This window comes from Dipodomys merriami, unplaced genomic scaffold (assembly GCF_024711535.1).
Source record: "Dipodomys merriami isolate MVZ:Mamm:240054 unplaced genomic scaffold, mDipMer1.0.p SCAF_8, whole genome shotgun sequence".
Taxonomy (NCBI): Eukaryota; Metazoa; Chordata; class Mammalia; order Rodentia; family Heteromyidae; genus Dipodomys; species Dipodomys merriami.
This window is the reverse complement of record NW_027206401.1, coordinates 37669366-37690099: the sequence shown is the minus strand read 5'-3', so window position 1 is coordinate 37690099 and position 20734 is coordinate 37669366. Positions and strand designations below refer to the sequence as shown.

General features: G+C 34.9%; 1 protein-coding gene across 4 annotated transcripts in view; it reads left to right on the top strand.

Moving 5' to 3' along the window:
* Grik2 (glutamate ionotropic receptor kainate type subunit 2) overlaps window positions 1-20734 on the top strand; it is a 560382-nt gene that overhangs the window by 258295 nt on the left and 281353 nt on the right. For all 4 annotated transcript variants that reach the window (XM_070011020.1, XM_070011019.1, XM_070011017.1 and 1 more), the window contains one exon: window positions 2728-2901. In XM_070011020.1, the coding sequence (XP_069867121.1) occupies window positions 2728-2901 (174 nt within the window). The remainder of the gene's footprint in view (window positions 1-2727; window positions 2902-20734) is intronic.

The window sequence follows — 20734 nt, the reverse complement described above, 5'->3', positions numbered from 1 at the left end:
ATTTTAGTTTTCTCTGATTCTCTGTTATGAATTCTCATTTACCATCAAATGGATCTAGATTATTCTTATGCTTAGCAGCTATGTTTTCACATTTTTGTGTTTTTACTTAGCATTTGTTTTCTGGAGTTTAAACTTAGGGCTTGTCACTTGCTAGGCATGCACTCTACTGTTTGAGGTAGCCATTTTTGCTTTGGTTATTAGTTTAAATTTATTGTTATTATTAAGGTGTTGTATGGAAGTGTTACTCTTACAAATCAGGTAAGAGTACATTTGATTTTGGACTATGCCACCTTTCCTTTCCTTTGCTCTGGTTATTTTTAAAGATAGAGTCTTGCTGTTTGCCCAGACTGGCCTGGAGTAAGATCTACTTATTTACACTTTCTGTCATAACCGGGATGACAGGTGTGTTCCACCATACCTAATACTTTCTGTTGAGATGGATTTTTCCAAACATTTTTTTCTCAGGTTGGCCTAGAATTATGGTCTTCCAGTTTCAGCCTCCCCATCAGATAGGAACTGCAAGATCCTGGCCTCTATTCATATTTTACCAGTTTTCAGTAATTTACCTATCGTGAAGTTCATGCCTGTGTCATCTATAGTAAAAGACTGATTAGCAAGAAAAACCTATAGCATTTTACCTCTTGTAAATTGTAGGTAGATGACCTGGAAGCCTTGCAGAAAGAGACAGGGAAATTAATTTATCTATGCATTTGCTTGATGAAGAATTGACAGTAGTACAGAAATATATAAAGGAGAATATAAAAAGCTGGGAGAATTTAGCAATTCTTTTGTTCAGATTCTTTTTGGTTTTTAAGTATTACGCTGGATACATATAAAATAAGGGACTTATGATCTGCTTTTAAGGGTAGGAAAATTTTTTTGTAGGTGAAAGAAAATCTGCATTCTACATTTCCCCAGTTTTCTTCAGTTTAACACATTCAGATGGGAGGCACTAGTTGCTCACGCCTGTAATCCTAGCCACTCCCAAGGCTGGGCCCTGAGCCTTGCAGGCCAAAGCCAGCTCAGGCTGGAAAGTCTGTGAGAATCCTATCTTTTGTTCAAAAATAATTATTTAAATTTTATTTTATTGTAAAGATGCTGTAGAGAGGGGTTACGATTCCAAGAGTAAGGCAATGAGTATATTTCTTGTCAATCATTGTTACCTCTTCCCTTGTTGTTCTCCCACTATCCCTTCTGGTCCCAACCTCCCACATTCTCCCCCTCCCCCGACACCTCTTGGGGGTGTCATTGTTACAATGGATCATCCTGTGTCTTTGTTTCAGCATTTCGTTATTCCCCTTCCTCTCCTCAAATTAGACAAATGTATATACAAGATGCAGGGCACCAAAATCAAGTTCAGTGACAACAGCAGATGTGCCATAGAGGAGAGAACATACAAAGGAAACTAAAAAATCACATAGTGCATTAAAAACAACAACAAAGAAAAACCTCTTCTCTCCATAACTTGCAGTTCATTTCACTATCTTCAATTAACCACCAAAAATCCAGAAGTGAAGCTGTGACTCAAGTAGTAGAGCGCTAGCCTCGAGGATAAAAACAAACAGCATCCATCCCTGAGTTCAGGCTCCAGGATTGTTCTCCTTAAAAAAAAATGCCCAGTCACTCAAATCACCAACAAAAAAGTTTTGAGCTGCATCTCAAATGAAATTCTGTTTTCCTTAAACATAAAATTCAGTTGTCAGTTGTTTGTTTTGCTTATAACTTCTATTTTGCTTGTCATTTTCACTATTTTAACCCATAACAAATAGTGTCATGCATTATTTATTTATGCCTAGAAAATACCTTATCTCCTGGGTGTTATCATGAATATTAAATTTAAAAAAGCCTAAAGGTGCTCAATAGCACTGAGTCTGACTCAGACCAATGTCAGTTGCTCTCCATGGAGTTTTATTCCGGCTGTCTAGAGTCTAGACAAGCTGTGCACAGGGCACTGACCTTTGTCTTGCTCTGGTTCTCAATATTGTCTGTGAGCTATGAGGGTGAGCTAATGTCATGTAGAAAGGATAGAAGTCCTAGGGGCTGTAGGTCCTCATAATGACATCTAGCTCTCTCCATGGCTTTGACCTCTCATCTCCTGGGAAAATAAAGGGCAGAATATTCATTGCAAAGGACTGAAAAAGGGGAAGAGAAATAAAGTAATCACTAGGGTGGAGTTGCTAAGTTGCAAAGGAGGTCTGGGATCTACAACCAACAGGGCTAGCTTTCTTTTTTAACTTTTTCCTCTTATCTTCCTTATAGTTATTATTAGTTAAAAGCCATATTTCATGATCTGTGTTTTAAATGTAAAGAAATAAAAACCTCAGACCAAACGAAATGAAAAACATTTGACAATATAGGCTTAAGTAAGCAAGTCATAGGAAAAAAATCTGTTAGTTTGTAGTAAAGTGGTGCTGTGCAAAATAGAAAAGCAATCTATCCTTACCATAGAAAAGGAAGCTCACACAAATCTTAAGTGTAAGTAACAGAAAGAACTTATTACAACACTTATATTTACATGTGGTATCTTCATACATGTCTATGTATGAGCCATATGTATCTGCATTATAGAAGAATGAGGACATTTGAACCTTGTGTTTGTGTGAAGTTTAACATTGCTCAAGATACAATAATAATTATTACTATCAGGGAAGTAAGAACAAGTGACTGTTTCAAAATTTGTATATAAATCAAGTCTCTCTGTAATAACATAAAGAAATTATTTTTCAGGACCTATTCGCTCTTGATGTAGAACCCTACAGATACAGTGGTGTTAATATGACAGGGTTCAGAATATTAAATATAGAAAATATTCAAGTCTCCTCCATCATCGAAAAGTGGTCAATGGAACGTTTGCAGGCACCTCCGAAACCCGATTCAGGTTTGCTGGATGGATTTATGACGGTATGAATAACCATTTAAAGATCAGTTTGTGTGTTTCTAAGAAGTACTGCATAAATTATTAAATTCTCTGGGTTCAAATTTTATTTACTTGTTTAACAATAAAGGTATAATATTAAAGATACTATTGCAAATAAATTTATGAACACTTTTCCAAACCAATATTACCTACCTGTTTTATATTTTTATCCATGGAATTCCAAAGATATTACAACCATCATTAGGCTATAACCATATGAGAATATTGCTAAAATTATCTAGAGCCATATACAGACCCCTGAGGGACTGAAAAATGTCATTAGTTTGGTCATACTTCCCAGCATGTTTTCTCTTTGTCAGGATGGTTTTGGATTTTGGGTGTTATATGAATGACTTAATACCACACAAAATCTCCCCTGAGTTCAATCATTCTTTAAAGTTTAATATTAACCAATATTCACATTTTTCATGATCAATTCTTACTATAAGCCTAGAAAATGTACTAATGTTTAAAATATGGAAGAATCCCATGTATTTTATACCTATATTGCCAAGGAAAATTTCATAAAAGGCACATGATCACTTTTAAATTTCTGATAGTTATGTTAAAAATGTTGTTAATTTGTTTTATCAAACTAATGTAATGAAAACCCTGTTCTCCATCCAACTAATCAATATCAAGACTATACCTGGTATTTTGCGTTTTTTTCCCCATTAAGCTGCTGTGTATTTGGTGCCAGACACATTGATTCAGATGAGCCATTTCATAGTCAAATTTTCCCAGTAGCCTATAGGGCTAATAGCTATCTTGAAAAGACATGTTGGTTTTTAGTTTATCCTTTAAAAAGTGTGTTCTCACCGGACATTGGTATCCCATGCATATAATCCTAGCTACTCAGGAGGCTGAGATCCAATGATGGTGTTTCAAAGCCAGCCCAGGCAGAAAAGTTCATGAGACTCATCTCCAAGAAACCACTCAAAAACCCAGAAGTGGCCCTGTAGCTCAAGTAGTAGAGTGCTTGCCTTGAGCTGAAGAGCTGAGGGACAGCATTCAGGCCCAGAGTTCAAGTCCCATGACCGACCCCCCCCTCAAAAAAAAAGTGATTCTAATTATTTATGTGGCATTACAATCCTATACATAAATTTCTTACACTATAAAAAGTTATTTTATAATTATATTTTCATGTAACTCTTGTTTCATGTGGATATCTGATCATTTATATTAATAAACCACAATTAAATAATTTTAGGAAAAGTTAAGTGACATTATGGCAGTCATAATACTTTTATACTTTAAAACTTCTACTGATGTGTCCATAGACTAGTGTTCGTTTCTACACATAGGAATACTAAAAAAAAAAAAATCCAAATTTACTTGGAAATATTTGCCTCTTTTCAGCCTTTGTATGGATCTAAAAGTCATCCCCTAAAATAACATTGTAGACTCTTACATAGACTATTGAGGATAGATAAGTACAAGGCAAGGTATATTAATTTCTTGTCTAGAGAGGCAGAGCAGTTTGGATAGAGTTAATTTTAGAGATGGTATTGTCATTAGGGTATCAGGATGTGTATCTGTTTATGTTCTCTTTATTCCTTTTTTCTGCTTTTTTGAACTTGCAAGTAATGTTATAAAAATAAATGACAGAGCAAATGTAAACTACTGAGAAAATTAGCCAATTATTCTAGGCATTGTATGTGGAACATCGACTTGTAGAATTTTGAATATGACACTTTTTTGTTCTGGAGTACTTTTCAAGTGACATCTTAAATAGGAAAAAACTGGAAAATGTAAACATAAATAGTTACAGCTTCATGTCTATTGATTTTTGAGTTATTGCAAGCTGTAAAGATTTTACTAGGAAACTTACATAAGAACAGTTTTTAAATGTGCTGTAGGGAAGTTAACCTGTATGACCATTCCTTGAATAATAATGCTTATTAAAACTGTATGTTATTATTTATTATGTTTATAAATGAAATATCAAGATATTTTGGAAATATGTATGAGCATTCTCTTTAATATAACAGCTTTTTCCAAGATGGATAAAGATGATGATTTTATAATTTTTCTTACATAAAGTTTAAAATATATTTTTACAAATCTTTTGATTAAATAACAAATAATATAGAGTATACATAAAATATTTATATAGCATTGATTCAAAATATCCTGTGGTTTTTATAAAAATAAAAATAACAGCAATATGAGCTCTGAACTAAAATATTGATGTATTAGTACCTTGCATGAGTGTTCATTTTCTTTGTTATTTCATATTAGAGTGTAAGCATTTTCCTACGTCACTATACGTTTAGAAAGAGAATTGAATTGGCTATTTTCACTATAAATGGACTTGGGAAATTAAGGGGATTTTAGTTATAAAAGAAGAAGAATTATAGCCTGGCAATATGGCATTGGCAGTATTCCCTTCAGACAATTGATGAGACCTCCGTGTTTATGAACTTCTTAACCCCCCCCCACTATGGTCCCATAAAGAAATGGAATTATCAGCAAAGTCCTTACTGCATGAAGCCAGACCTATCATTATCAGTATCATAGTCATTTGCCACTTGTAAGATCATAGTACTTGGAGCTCCCACATCCTCTCTTCATGTTTGAGCTATAAAAAGAAACAATGAATTGCACTCATAAAAGTTTTTTCTGGTTGAGTTGGCATCTTAATTGCTCTCTAGGATAAATGTTTATCAGCTACATGACTAGTGACTAGAAGAACACTTTTCCAGTTGTAGTTCCTTGTTTTATGGTCTTTGGTCTTTCTATCAAAAGTGTTAATGTTCCTTGTCTCTGTACAGATTTTATCTTCACTTGTTATAAATCTAACTGAGGAACCAACTTTTATCTTCACTAGTATAAAACAAGGAAGGAAACAACTCTTACCATGTATCCAAGTTTCTTCTTTCATACAAATTTTTTTTTCCCTCATATCACCTTGTCCCAATTTCTTTCATGCCTACACACAGCCATCCAGATGATGGTCTAAATTTCCCAGACATGAGCCCCATATTTTAAAAATGGTTCTCTATTTACTGATAATTCTCTAGTAGTTGTTCACACCTTTTCTGGCTTCTAGGTGTGTGGAAGTTCCTTGTGCAAGCATTGTCACTGTCTGCTCCTGCATATTTAAATGTTATTTCCTCCAGTCCCTTGCCCGAATGCTCTCTGTCTTCTTTGAGCAGTTATTATGAGTTGACAATGAATTCAGAAATTTATGATAGTTGTACTTATTATTAATCTAATGAGTTTCTTGCATTCTTTTTTTTTTGGGGGGGGGTCTGGTTGTGGGGCCTGAACTCTGGGCCTGAGCGCTGTCCCTCAGCTCTTCAGCTCAAGGCTAGCACTCTACCACTTGAGCCACAGAGCCACTTCTGGCTTTTTCTTTTTGCTTACGTGGTGCTGAGGAATCGAACCCAGGGACTCAGGAATGCAAGGCAAGCCCTCTACCAGTGAGCCACCTTCCCCACCCACCCAAAGTTTCTTGCATTCTTAAGAGAATGGAATAAGGTACATATACCTCAAAGTAAAATTTAAGTGAATACCTACAGCTCAGAAATCCTTCCCAGTGAGTCCAATAGGCCTCCCTATATTAATACTAATGTGTATATAAGCCTACTAGTGGCTTAATGATTATCATTACTATCTCTTCTGGTGCTACTATGTAAATATAATGCCATATGTTCATCTATAATCTATGTATATGTCACAAATTAGTAACTCTGGCACTTGGATTGCTATAGAAAAATTAGTGTTTTAAATTGTGTAAACTACTCACTATCTCCAGTTCCTCAGTTTTTTCCTTCTAAACAAGTGCCACTCTCTGTTCTACAATATCAACTTTTTTTTATCTTTTTTATTTTTTAATGTTTGTTTTGATTGTGAAAATACTGTACAGAGGGGTTACAGTTACATGAGCAAGGTGATGAGTACATTTCTTATCCAGCATTGTTGCCTCCTCCTTTGTTTTTCCCCTACCATCCTTCCCTCCCACTTCCACAACTGCACTTCCCCTCCACCCCCGCCTAAATTGTAAAGTTCATTGTTCAACAGTGTCCTGTACATCTCATTGTTACAATGGGTCAACCTGTATCGCTAACCCTCCCCCATGGTATAACTCCTGTTTTCATTGTATATGATGTTGGTATAATTTGGGGAGCGGAAGGGAAAAAACAAATTGTTTAAATAGGGATACAGGTGGACCCATTGCAACAATGAGAAGTACAAGACGGTTGTCGAAAAACGAACTTTACAATTTAGGCGGGGGGGGGGGGGGGGGGGGGGGGGGGGGAGGGAAGGGGGCGGGGAATGTAGTTATGGAGATGGGAGGGAAGGGATGGTAAGCGAAAACAAAGGAGGAGGCAACAATGCTTGATAAGAAATGTACTCATTACCTTGCTCATGTGATTGTAACCCCTCTGTACGGTATTTTCACAATCAAAAACATTTAAAAAATTTTTCCCTTACCCTCCCCAAATTATACCGACATCAAATACAGTGAAAACAGCTCTCTTCTTTTTATTTTCAGATATATGTCTTAGTTAAAACCTGGTGTTCTTTCCATTGGCTACTTCAAGTATTTTAAAAGAAGAACAAAACTTCTAACAATCTGCCTCTAACATCTTTCTAATTTCTTTCTAGTGTGATTTACCCACATCCTGGCCTCTCATCATTTACTGAGTGGTACCTGGGCTCATCCGTGGTGCTTGTAAAACCCACCATGCTCTGGCTCTGCCTATTTATCCCACCTTGTCTTCATCTGTTTTCTAGTCCCATAAACTATCAATACACCCTTTGTGTGTCATCCCTCATCACTCACCCATCTTAGTACAGAGTTCCCATTGTCGCAGCCACTTGCTCCTGTTTTAATATGTCACATTGCTTTTTTATGCTTTTTTTAAATATGTCACATTGCTTTACTGAGTCTGTTCAGTACTGTACATGAGGTCCATTATTTATGCACTTCACAGATAATTTCATGTTGAACTACAACTATGGTGCTTTTGCTAGTCTTCATAGTCTGTATCCAACAGATGTAAGAAAGACATATATTCTCTTTTTTGAAGCCTCTGTGCCCAGTTTACTGGCTGGTACAATATAGGTGTTCATAATGAAAGATGACTTCCTGTATTTTTTTTTTTTTGTCGTTGGTGGGGCTTGAACTCTGGGCCGAGCGCTGAACCTCAGCTCTTCAGCTCAAGGCTAGCGCTCTACCACTTGAGCCATAGTACCACTTCTGGTTTTCTGGGTGGTTTATTGGAGATAAGAGTCTCATGGTCTTTCCTGCCTGGACTAGCTTTGATCTTAGCCTCATCAGTAGCTAGGATTACAGGCGAGAGCCACTGGCGCCTGGTTACTTCCTGTATTTCCAAGAAGGTATTTTAATCATATTACATCTGGTTCTAATCAGTGGGTCCCCTGATTCCTCCAAATATATCCTGAATACCTTTTTAGTTTATCTACTTCCACTCTATTATCAAACTAGCTAATCACTTGGAAAATTCAAATAAGCTAGTCTCAATTATTTGTTAAAAAATATCTTCAGCAGGTGAAAGCTTAGAAATGCATTTGATTAAATAGCAAAATTTCAGTAGATTAGAAGACTTTTTATTATTTTACAAAGGAAGACTGAATATTAATAAGATAAGGCTAGTCTTTTTTGCACTTAAATTTTAATGCTTTTCTGGTTAGAAACTATTATAAAATACTATTTGAAGTAATAAATCACAGCCCAGAAAACTTCAAATTTTTCTCATTATTTAACCATTTTATATTAAATTTAATTTAATTTAAATTAAAAAGAAATTATGTTGCTCTTCCTTTGATCACTTTGTAGGGATACATATATAACACTCAAGATTTGGTCATAAAGATAATCTTATGCTTTCCTAACAAAAGTAGAACAGAAAAAAATGAGAAGACGAGAGTTTTAAAAAGTTTCAGGTTTGCTTTCACCAAAATTATATATAAAGTTTGATTTTTGATAATCTCCCAATTTGGCATTTCTTAAATTTCATTCTCTACCTTCCTTAAAATTCTTGTTAAAATTTCTAGTTTCCATCATAGTGCATGAGAGTAATGGATATGTCAAAAGAGAAAAATTCAAATGAATTCCCTGATAGAAGTTATTTGTTTTGGTGGCAAATAGGGGAAAATGCATGAATCACACTGTGTCCTTTCTGCAAAATAAAATGAATATCCAACATAGCGATAGCCCAATACTGAATTTTGTAAATAAATAAAGGAATAAATAAATAAATGCAAAAGGAGACATGGTAGCGGGAGAAAAGCAAATTAACAACGGCTTGCTTCAGGCTAATTTTGTCCTCTTAAAGACAAAAGCAAGAGATAACTTTCTTTTTTTTTTTTTTTTTTTTTTGTCGGTTGTGGGGCTTGACCTCTGGGCTTGTGTGCTGTCACTGTGCTCTTCAGCTCAAGGCAAGTGCTCTACCACTTGAGCCAAAGTGCCACTTCCGGTTTTCTAGTGGTTTATTGGAGATTAGAGTCTTGTAGACTTTCCTGGTGGGCTGGCTTTGAACCGTGATCCTCAGATCTCAGCCTCCTGAGTAGCTAGGATTACAGGCCTGAGCCGCCACCGGCGCCTGGCTTCGAGATAACTTTCTTTAATGCATTCAACAGAATAAAATATCCTGTTTTTAAAGGGAAAACAAGCCCCCCCTCCCATTTATAAAAAACATGGGGCTGGGAATTTGGCTTACTGGTAGAGTTCTTGACTAGCATGCATGAAGCCCTGGGTTCAATTTCTCAGTACCACGTAAACAGAAAAAGCTGGAAATGGAGCTCTGGCTCAGGTGGTAGAGTGTTAACCTTAAGCAAAAGAAGCTCAAGGACAGTGCCCAGGCCCTGAGTTCAAGCTCCAGGACTGGCAAAAAAATACAAAACAAAACAAAAATAAAAACCAAAACCCAAATTGTGTGCTTCCTAAAAGTTTTAGTTTGATTACATGTCATATGAGTAATTCAAGTTTGCTTTCGTCTGGTGTGTTGAAATCTATTGCAACATAGCAAATGAAATCAGTGAACTCCCCTGAGTTTAGCTAGTGCAGTATATTTAGAGGGATTTTATATAACCTTGAGCATTTTGTTAAAAAAATGGGTAACATTTCACAAGACTTGTTAATATAAATTTTATAACTGATAATATAAATTTTATAACTGTTATTTTTATTCTTGGCTCTACCAAGGAAGAAATATTTTGTAGTCCATAGTACAATCAAATATGACAGACATATTTGTACAAAGTATTTCATAGTTTGAAATGAAGCCACAACTGTCCCATTCATTATGTTTATGTATGAGTGATTTAATGATTGTAAAAGGACATGGGATGTGTAGCATATGCCTCTCCATCTACTGTGACACAGTAGGCTTCAATTAGAAACTGAATATGAAAAATTGAGATCCTCTAGAAATCTCATTGTTTAACATAGAGCATTCCATCTTACTGTTTTTGTTCATGGGAAGATTAAATAATTGGCATTTATTTAAATTTGATGAAGGGATGGAATTTCTATTTAAAGTAAATATTATTTACATAGAAAATGGCATTTGCAGTGAAGTATTGTCTCTATAGATACATTATGTTTAGGGAATTTAAAACTTTTCTCAATTTTAAAACTATTTTCAAAAAAGGCTGAAATAGACATTTGTATATCTCTCCATCTTAAAGTACAAAAATTTATCTTCAAAGCATTGATATAAATCTGTGGGATAGAGCTGAGCACTGGTGGCTCACGCCTGTAATCTTAGCTACTGAGGAGGCTGAGATCTGAGGATGGCAGTTCAAAGCCACCCCGGGCAGGAAAGTCCATGAGACTCTTATCTCCAATAAACCACTCAGAAAACCGGAAGTGGTAATATGGCTCAAGTGGTAGAGCACTAGCCTTGAGCTGAAGAACTGAGGGACAGCGCTTGGCCCAGAGTTCAAGCCCCATGACCAACCCCCCTCCCCCCCCAAAAATAAATAAAAATAAAGAAAACTGTGCAATATAAATCTGTAAGCATGAGTAACATTTTTTGTCTTTATACAAGCGTATCTCAGTTGTACAAAGGGATTTCATTGTAGCATTTCTAATATCTAGTATATGTCTGAGTCTATAGGATAAATATATTTCTGCCAATGATTTCTTTCAGGTTTTTTAAGATGTTTATTTTATCTTTAAGCGCAAGGTTAATCAAACCCCTTAGATTCTTTGACCAGCTTTTTAAATTAGTCAGCCAAAACCAGCAATCAAAAGTTATTAAATGAATGTATTGCACATACATTATAGAGACCTCATAGAAATAAATCAAAGAGATTGATAAAAATGAGCATTTTAAAAAAGAGCAATAATTTGTAGAAAATGACAAGACAAGGGAAAGAGGGTTGACCTGTTAAAGGGTATATATTAATAACTGTGAGAAGGTAAATATATGGGTAACCTGATCAAAATTAAGGGTAAGTTAGTAAAATTTGCTATTTAGATTCCTCTGGTTTGCTAAACACTCCTAGTTCCTTCTCATATAAAATAAACTCTTAAATAATAGTTAGAGTGTCTGAATTCCATAAGTTATTGTCCTTAAACCTCATTTATCATAGAAATGATAAATTGTAGGGGCTGTTCTAAAGAACTGAAATAATAAACATAGAATTATAATATTAATTAACATTATGTTTTATTAACATAAAATTATAAAAAATACTATTTTCTTAATTATTTTGTATTATTTATTCCTTTTGTATTATTTAACTCCCAGTGTCAATTTGGAGATCATTATATTTCAATTCATATATTCATTATTTCATTATTAACTATCATTTTATTTGTTTATTATTTCTTATTTTCTGTAACACTAATAGAAGATTGTATATACGTGTGTGTGTGAAAGTGTATATGTGGTTTTGAGTTTAAACCCTAGTACTTCAAAATATTTAATAAAAAGGATGTGCCATTTATTTATTCTAAGTGCCAGGTTGTCTCTTCTTTTAGGTAAATATATGGCTTATTGGTCATAGAAGTAAAGGATGGATTTTTGGTTAGTGTATTTTATACCTGTTGAAGAATACTGTTAAGTTTATTGGCTTTCTATCTTAGAGCAATATCTTTATAATCAGAATCTCCTTATTGAATCTAAGTTTTCTCCTTGTATCCATTGTAACCTTCTGTTAATATGTAATATCTCTGAGCTTCAATTGCATTATATATACAATAGAAATTGTGTTACTAACCTTATAGTGGTGATATAAAAGTTAAATATGTAACATACTGCTTAAAGTCATTATTAGAGCATGCTAGATAGAGTCTCCATAAATAGGACAAAGGTATTCTTGTACCTTAGTGCAGGTACTATTTCTTCTCTGAGTAAAGATGTCTTATTTGTACAAATTTTACAAGTGAATGTAAATGCAACTGGATAAATACCACCTTAAAAAAATCTGAGCTGAGGTAATTGTTCAGTAAAGTAAGCATTAAAATGCATTTGTTGAGGCTAAGTGAATAAACATGAATCATGACTAATTTCTTAACCAAGTTGTTAGTGTTTACTTCATGACACTGATATTCAAGTTATTATATTTACTTTAAAATATAATTTTTACAAAGTGCTGTCTATGCAGTTTTGTTATGTAAAAGCCTGAGAAATGGTCAAGGATCTACTTTGATGCAGTAATTCCCGTGCTATGCTTGGCCAATACTCTTTAAATCCACATTAATAAATCAAAAGAATATTTCAGACAAAATGAAATAAAGAATTTTAGGGTGAATCTGCCTAGGGGATATTAGGAACTCTCATGGTTTATTATGCAGAGGAGAAATATTATGTTGATTTTTCATTTGCCTTTCTAAAAGAACTCATAAATATTTTATTCATTAATCTTCAGAATACCCTGTGACCAAATTGGACCAGGAGGGAAAAGTAAAGTTATTAAACAGACACCAATATTGAAATGACACCCATACCAATGCTTTATGAAAAATTTCTGTGCATTGTTATGCATTCACCCATTCTCCAAATATTTATTGAAAACCTTCTATATGTGATGCGTGGTTTTAAACTATGTGAAAGATAAGAAATTTTTGTAATTTACATCTTAAGTTGAAGTGATCAATTTAGTAAGGAAAGTGCAGCATATGCATCAATAATTGAGACAATGTCCACATATAATTAAAAGCACATGTGAAAAATAGAGCATTTATATGAGAGTTTTAACCATTTTGTCTAGGAAATAATGATAATTTCACATAAAGACACAAGTTGAGTTTTCCATGACACAACAGCAGGAAGAATAAGCCACTCTCTGGATAGTTCCCTCAGCATGTTTAAAAATCTACCTTCCTGTGCTAACTCCAGTTTGGTCAGGCCCATTGGCCTATGGGCTCCATTGTAGGATGTTCAACTTAGTGAGCTCTGTGACAACAAAAGGATTTCATAGATGCCACCAGATTTGAAGCATTTTGGAAAGTACAGTTACCATCCTGGAACTACTACCAGTACTGTATCCCAGTATTTCCACTGATAATTTAGTAGTCAAACGGTTATCTCTATCTACTTACACTTCTGTTCCTTGGGATATTGGAGATCAGCTTTTCTTTCTCTAGTCACTGATCTCTTGAACCAGGGATTAAATTCACCCAGAAGTTGACTTGGTCTCCCACTCTTCTGTCCTTTAGTTTTGGTAAGTCCTTAGGTTATACAACACACATGTCCTATAAATCTGCCCCTGAGTAGTTACAGGAATTTCTAGATACAGCCTTTCCCCAAGACTGACAATTGTCAATATTGTGTCTTCTTTCAGATCTGGATTCTTCTTTCTCATCTGATTCCACATAAGCAGGCTCAAAGACATTCTAAATTGGGGTCTTATTTGTCTTATTTTCTCCTAGTAGTTTCCTTGACCCTTTTGCAAATTATCCATTTCCTCATCATCTTACAAAGCATTGCTACTTATAAATTCAATTGCATGGTACATTGGCTGCCAGGAAAATGCGGCAGAATTGGCTTTCATCTATTTACATTTTGTTTAATCACTTAAGGATCCAGGAAACATATATTACAAAAGAATTGGATGTTTCTCTCTTTCAGAGCTAAGTTAGTAATGCTACTGCTTTATTGCTGTCATTTCAATATTACAAAGTACTGGACACACCTCTGTTTTGTAAAAATTCAACTTTGAAGTGATCAGGAAAGGAATTTGGAGGATAATTTTTGACCTGGATATTAAATGTGCATTTGAACACAAAGTAGTATTTTGATAAGAATAGATGAGATCTAGAATGTGATTTTAGAATAAGAATGGAACGTTATAAAAATTTTACAATAAAAGTGGTATTTATCTTGTGACACTTTTTGTTACACAAGTCAGTTGGGATAGAGTAGATATAGGGAAGATTTATACCAACTCTTTATTTTAAAATATTTTGTAGAATTTATTATTTCTCATTGAAGGTGATAGAACTGAGGCTCAAAAAGGGTTTAGTATGTTGTCCAAGGTCATTCAAGAACGTCCTAGAAAGGTTTGGTCTGAGTTGAGAAGTTCTTCTAACTGTACAACTTGTGTCCTTCCTGTTATGCCTTGTTCTAGGAAAGCTTAGATACATCAAACACACTCTAGCTGGGGCAGGAAGCAGTAATCCAAGTCTGAAGTAATAAAGACTGGGAAAGAGCAGGGGTTTCTTTAAAGAATGACTGAATGGGAAGATTTTTTTTTGAAGTAGGAATATGAACAAGGAGACAAAAGAATCTTTTGAGTTTTCAATTCAGGTGACTGGAAGTATTCCACAGTTTTTAATAGAAATTGGGCTGTCTGGAAGAACAAGAATATTGAGAAAGAGATGGCATTAACAAAGCTGTGAATCACTAAACACCAATAATACTTGGTAAATAACGAAGTGACTGACCATTGCATTATATATGATTGCTAGATGGTCCTGTCTACCCTGGGCTTAAGTAGCTGAGCATATCTTGTTTTGTGGTTCTCTTTAAGTAAATATTTTTATCTGATGTGCACAATATAACTTTCACATTTATGCCCAAGGAAAGAAACCCATATATCTCACAATATTTATATACAATCTAAGAAGGAAATTGGCTATTTATCTGTAGTCATGAGACCAAACAGCGTGTTTGCTATCCATGAATCAAATCTTTCATTGGTCACACTGATTAGAGGCCAGTGATCCTGGGGCAGGCACATCAGATTTGTGGTCCGTGATGTGAGAGTTATTTAGGTTTGTGATATTGTAAGATTCCAGTTTCATCTGTTGGTGATGATATGAATGGATTTCCAGCTTTACATTTCCTTCTCATATGAGACAGTTAATTTTCATTCCAATGGGCACATTTCTCATATAAAAATAAATGAGCTGTGTCATGATATAAAACAAAACAAAATAAAAACAAAGGAGGAGGCTACAATGCTTGATAAGAAATCTTGCCCATGTAATTGTAACCCCTCTGTACAGCATTTTCACAATAAAAATAAAAATAAAAAATAAAATAAAGAGATGATAATGAGTGTAGATATGAAGAATTTGAGATGATTATGATAGCCAAAGAACAGAGAATTGACAAGGGTCAGAAGCTGAGTACTCTTTCACTGCAATCATACCATAAGATTTCTGTTGTTCTATTGGCTGTTAATAGAATGGGAAAATATCCCTGACTCTATTAGACATATGATTACAACCTTTTATAAGACAAAAACTTATCTAACCTTTTGGGCAGCCTTCCTCAAACTCTGAAAGGTAGAGACTTTAAAGATTCTTGAATGTCAGTAAAGCATTCTTACATCTTTTAGTGCCTTTGTTTCTCAGTGGTGATTAAGATCAGCCTGAAGCTCCACAGAGCTTATATTTGGTTTGTGGAAATAATGCCTTCAGAAAGAGATGTTAATTTGAATTCTAATTCTGGACACTTGCTAAATATTGTCTTTAAGAATCAATTTTTCAAACTCCATTTTCATCTATTAAATATTTATTCATCTTTCAAAATCCTTTATCTTAAAGCATAGATTTCTCTGGCCCCTAAAAAAAAGGTTAAAAAAAAAAGAAAGAAAACCAATGAAAAAAATCCTCATACGTAGCTTTCTTGATTTGAGAATCTGGAAAGTTAAAACAATTTAAGTAAAATTTGGAATGATCAAAATCAGAATAAGGTAAATATAATGTTTCTTACTAATTAAATTATGAGTATTTTACTTTTCTGCTTGCTGTGTAATATTAAGTTATATAAATATTCTCTGAGACAAGAACATTGATTTATATGTCCTAGAAAATGAAATCTTCCTATAGGAGCTCTGGGAAATGTTGCAGTGGCCTAGGGTCCCTGAACAATAGAGGTGAACTTTGATCACTGGGTCATGAGTGTCCAGCTTTACACATGTGTGTGCCCCGTATACTAACATGTGCTGTTAAAATATTTTTGTATAGATGCTATAGCCTGTGAAAAATTATAAACTGTAGTCAGTGTTTCAAAGAAAGAATTCTCTTACTTAACATAATAACAAAGGAAGGACATTTGCCATTTGAACAATCAGCAGAAGATTTGTTAATCTACATTTTCTTAGTTGGTTTATGAAGTAAACACAGCTCTATTAATTAAATATATAGTAATTGATGTCAATAAAATCTTCAAAAATAATCTGTAAGTTATTCTGTCACATGGCTGCATTTTGTCCCCATGTCTGGGCAATTTTAATATGGTCAATATGCTTTCTTTATAATTAGTTGATGTGTTGTATTTATTAATTATATAATTCAATTAAACATTATACAAAATAGGGATACAACACCAAAAACATTAAATTCTTTCTATGAAACTGAGATTGTTATGTTCGAAAACTTGATAAAAGCAGGTGACTTAAAATACCTGGGTTTGTGAATGCAATATAATTCTGAAAACTTTATTCTACATGGAGATTGCTTTGTAAGTGTCTCTTTATTCTGCTTCCCTTAAAAGAAACTGAAACTGGAAACAGATAATCTAGTATGTTTGGGGATTATATAAGAAGTTATTAGTAACCATGATAGAATTATTTTCTTGTGTTTGTGGGGGGGGGCAGTGTATTAGGAGAAAAACAATCATGAGGTGGAAAGGAGGAGATTTCAAGTCTAATCAGTAATTGAGGGGTTTCCACTCAGGATATCACAAAAGTGATATAAACAAGTACATAGATGATATTTTTTTCAAGTTTAGGTTGCTATGGTATGTTTGTGTTCTAATAAGGAAAACAATTAATGAAGTGAGAAAGAGCAAGCCTTCTGCAAAACTGAAATCCAAGGATAATGACTGGAAGTTAGACACAAGCAGAGATTTATTCTCTCATGTTAAAAGAGATGAAGAGTGTGACTTCAGCCTTATCCTCATATCATTAGATGAAATGCAGATAAGCCCACTTGCTAATTGTGTAATGCACCAAACTGCTCATTGCTTGTTGGAAACTTTCCATTTAATGCCTCTTTTTGAAAGAGGCATCTAAAGAGTACCAAAACATTTTAAGGTGCAGACTTCAAAAAGCCACAGAAATAAAAGCAATAAAAGAAATCATTCAGTTTAGTGAAATATATCATATTCTATATAAAATAAAATTAAAGATGTTGAATGCAACTGAAGCTACTATTTTAATAGGCTATCAATGTGTGACAACAATCATTTATCATTGCCACCAAACGATAAAGCTAATTATGATAGAGTATTTATATTGTGTTTATCCATCTATTTCCATACTGCATTAGCATCATTTAGTTGTGACAAGAGGTTTCATCTTGACATATCCATATAGGAAGACAAGTGACTTTTTTGTTTTGTTTTGTTTAACTTTATTGTCATGATGATGTTACAGGGGGGTTACAGTTACATATGTAAGGGAAGGAGTACATTTCTTGTAAAACTTGTTACCCCCTCCCTTATTTTTGACTCTGATCAAACATTCCCTCTGCCACTCTTCCTCTTCCTCATTTTCCCCTTCCCAAGTTCATTTCAGCTTTGTCATTCCATTTCCACTTATGTACATAAAGTATTTTGACCATATTCACCCTTATTTGCACTCACTATTCATACTCTACACTCTCACTAGCTCCCTCATCATGGACAGGATCTATTTTACACTCTTGTCATTCATTTTTTTTTTTTTTAATTTTTTTTATTGTAGAGATACTATACAGAGGGTTACAGTTACATGAGTGAGGTAATGAGTACACTTCCACTTCCTCTTGAACATTGTTACCCCCTCCATTGTTTTCCCCCTACCATCCCCTCCCTCCCTCCCTTCCCCAAGGTTCTTTTTTTTTTTTTTTTTTTTGATCGTGATTAAGTGATTACTTAATTTCCGGAAATTCACAGTATTGTGGAATAATGATGCTCATTTAAAGTCACAAGTTCATTCTAACTTTCCTGGAGCAAATTGTCTATCACAGTCTGTAATATATAACGGTGCTCATATGTTATATACCATATATGTGATCAGCAGCATGGGGATATTTAGTAGTGGTTCAACCAGATGAGTGGGAGTTCTTTGTTTCTTAAGTCCTGTTAGTTTTGTCATATCACCTAACATTTTGGATTCATCATCCACTTATCAGGGAGACCATGTACTGTTTGTCTCTTCGTTCTTGGCTTACCTCGCTCAACATGATTCCTTCTAGCTCCATCCATTTCCCTGCAAATGCCATTATTTTGTCATTTCTAATGGCTGCATAATATTCCATTGTGTATAGATACCACAATTTTTGGATCCATTCATCTGTGGTGGGGCATTTAGGTTGTTTCCATATCCTAGCTATTGCGAACAGTGCTGCAATAAACATGGAGGTGCACGTGTCCTTGTATATTGGTTCCTGTTGTTCAGGGTAGATGCCTAGAAGTGGTATGACTGGGTCGTAAGGGAGGTCAATCTTTAGCTTTCTAAGGACCCTCCAGACTGCTTTCCAAAGTGGTTGTATGAGTGTACATTCCCACCAGCAGTGTAATAGCGTTCCTCGTTCTCCACATCCCCTCCAGCATTTGTCGTTGGCTGATTTGTGGATGTGGGACATTCTGACTGGGGTAAGGTGGTATCTCAGGGTTGTCTTTATTTGCATTTCCTTCACCACCAGGGATGATGAACATTTCCTCATGTGTTTCTTTGCCATTTTTATTTCTTCATTTGAGAAGTCCCTCTTTAGTTCCCTTGCCCATTTAGTAATTGGTGTGTTGGGTTTGGGAGGGATTAGTTTCTTGAGTTCCCTGTATATACAGGATGTTAACCCCTTGTCTGATATATTGCTGGTAAATATTTTTTCCCAATTAGTTGGTTGTCTTTCTAGCTTGGTTGCGATAGCTTTATCTGTGCAGAAGCTTTTTATTTTAAGGTAGTCCCATTTGTCGAGTCTCTCTCCAATTTGTTGTGACCCTGGGACTCTGTTCAGGAAGTTCCTTCCTGTGCCTATTAGTTCAAGTGTCTCTCCTACTCTGTCCTGCAGTAGTTTCAGAGATTCAGGTTTAATGTTAAGGTCTTTAATCCATTTTGAGTTGATGTTGGTGCATGGTGATAGGCTGGGGTCCACTTTTAGTTTTCTGCATGTGGCTGCCCAGTTTTCCCAGCACCAGCGGTTGAAGAGGCTGTGTTTCTTCCATTGTATGTCTTTGGCTCCTTTGTCGAATATCAGCTGGCTGTAGGCCTGTGGATTTATTTCTGGATCTTCTATTCTGTTCCATTGGTCTTCGGGTCTGTTTTTGTGCCAGTACCATGCTGTCTTTGTTATTATAGCTCTGTAGTAGAGTTTGAAGTTCGGCATGGATAGCCCTCCCATATTGTCTTTATCCCCTAGAATTGTTTTGGCTATTCTAGGTCTTTTGTTGTTCCATATGAATTTTTGGACTGTTTTCTGTATTTCAGTGATGTACGTCATTGGGATTTTAATAGGAATTGCGTTGAATTTGTATATTAGTTTTGGAAGTATTACCATCTTTACTATATTAAGTCGGCCTATCCAGGAGCATGGGAGGTCTTTCCATTTCCTAGTGTCTTCTGCAATTTCTTTCTTTAACTTTTTATAGTTCTCATTAAATAGTTCTTTTACATCTTTGGTTAGGTTAATTCCTAAATATTTTATTTTTCGGGAGGTTATTGTGAATGGGGTTGCTCCCTTTATTTCCCTCTCTTCCTGTACATTATCAGTGTATAGGAAGGCAACTGATTTTTGTGGGTTTATTTTGTATCCTGCTATTTTGCCAAAGTGATTTATGATTTCTAAGAGTTTGGGGATGGAGTTTTTGGGATCGTGGAGGTATAGTATCATGTCGTCTGCAAAAAGGGATAGTTTAACTTCTTCTTTTCCTATGAGGATCCCTTTAATATCTTTTTCTTGCCTTATTGCCCTGGCTAAGGGTTCTAGGACTATATTGAAGAGGAGTGGAGACAGTGGGCATCCTTGCCTTGTTCCTGATTTTAGGAGAATTGGTTGTAGCTTTTCCCCATTAATTGTCATTCATTTTTTAAGCAGTGTTTGTTAATTGCTAAGCTATTTTCACTGTGTTTTGATTAAATTGATCCCTCTTGCAGTTCACTATTTTGCATTGTTTCTATCCCCTTTAATGAGTACTGAAGGAAATTCATTAAAAGGTATAATAAAATAAATAAAACAATGATAGAAAGCATACAGGGAGACTTGCAGAATCCTGTTCTTATTAGTGGTTTTGTAATCAATATTTTGCTTTTACCATACTATATACCCACAAGAACAGTGTTGGGATGAATATCCTTCTGTGATCTTTAGAAGATCTGTATTGCCTGTAAATGCCTCAGTTTGGAATCAATGAATGTGCTTTAGGCTTTGATTTTTATTTGCAGTTCAAAGACAAGGACCAT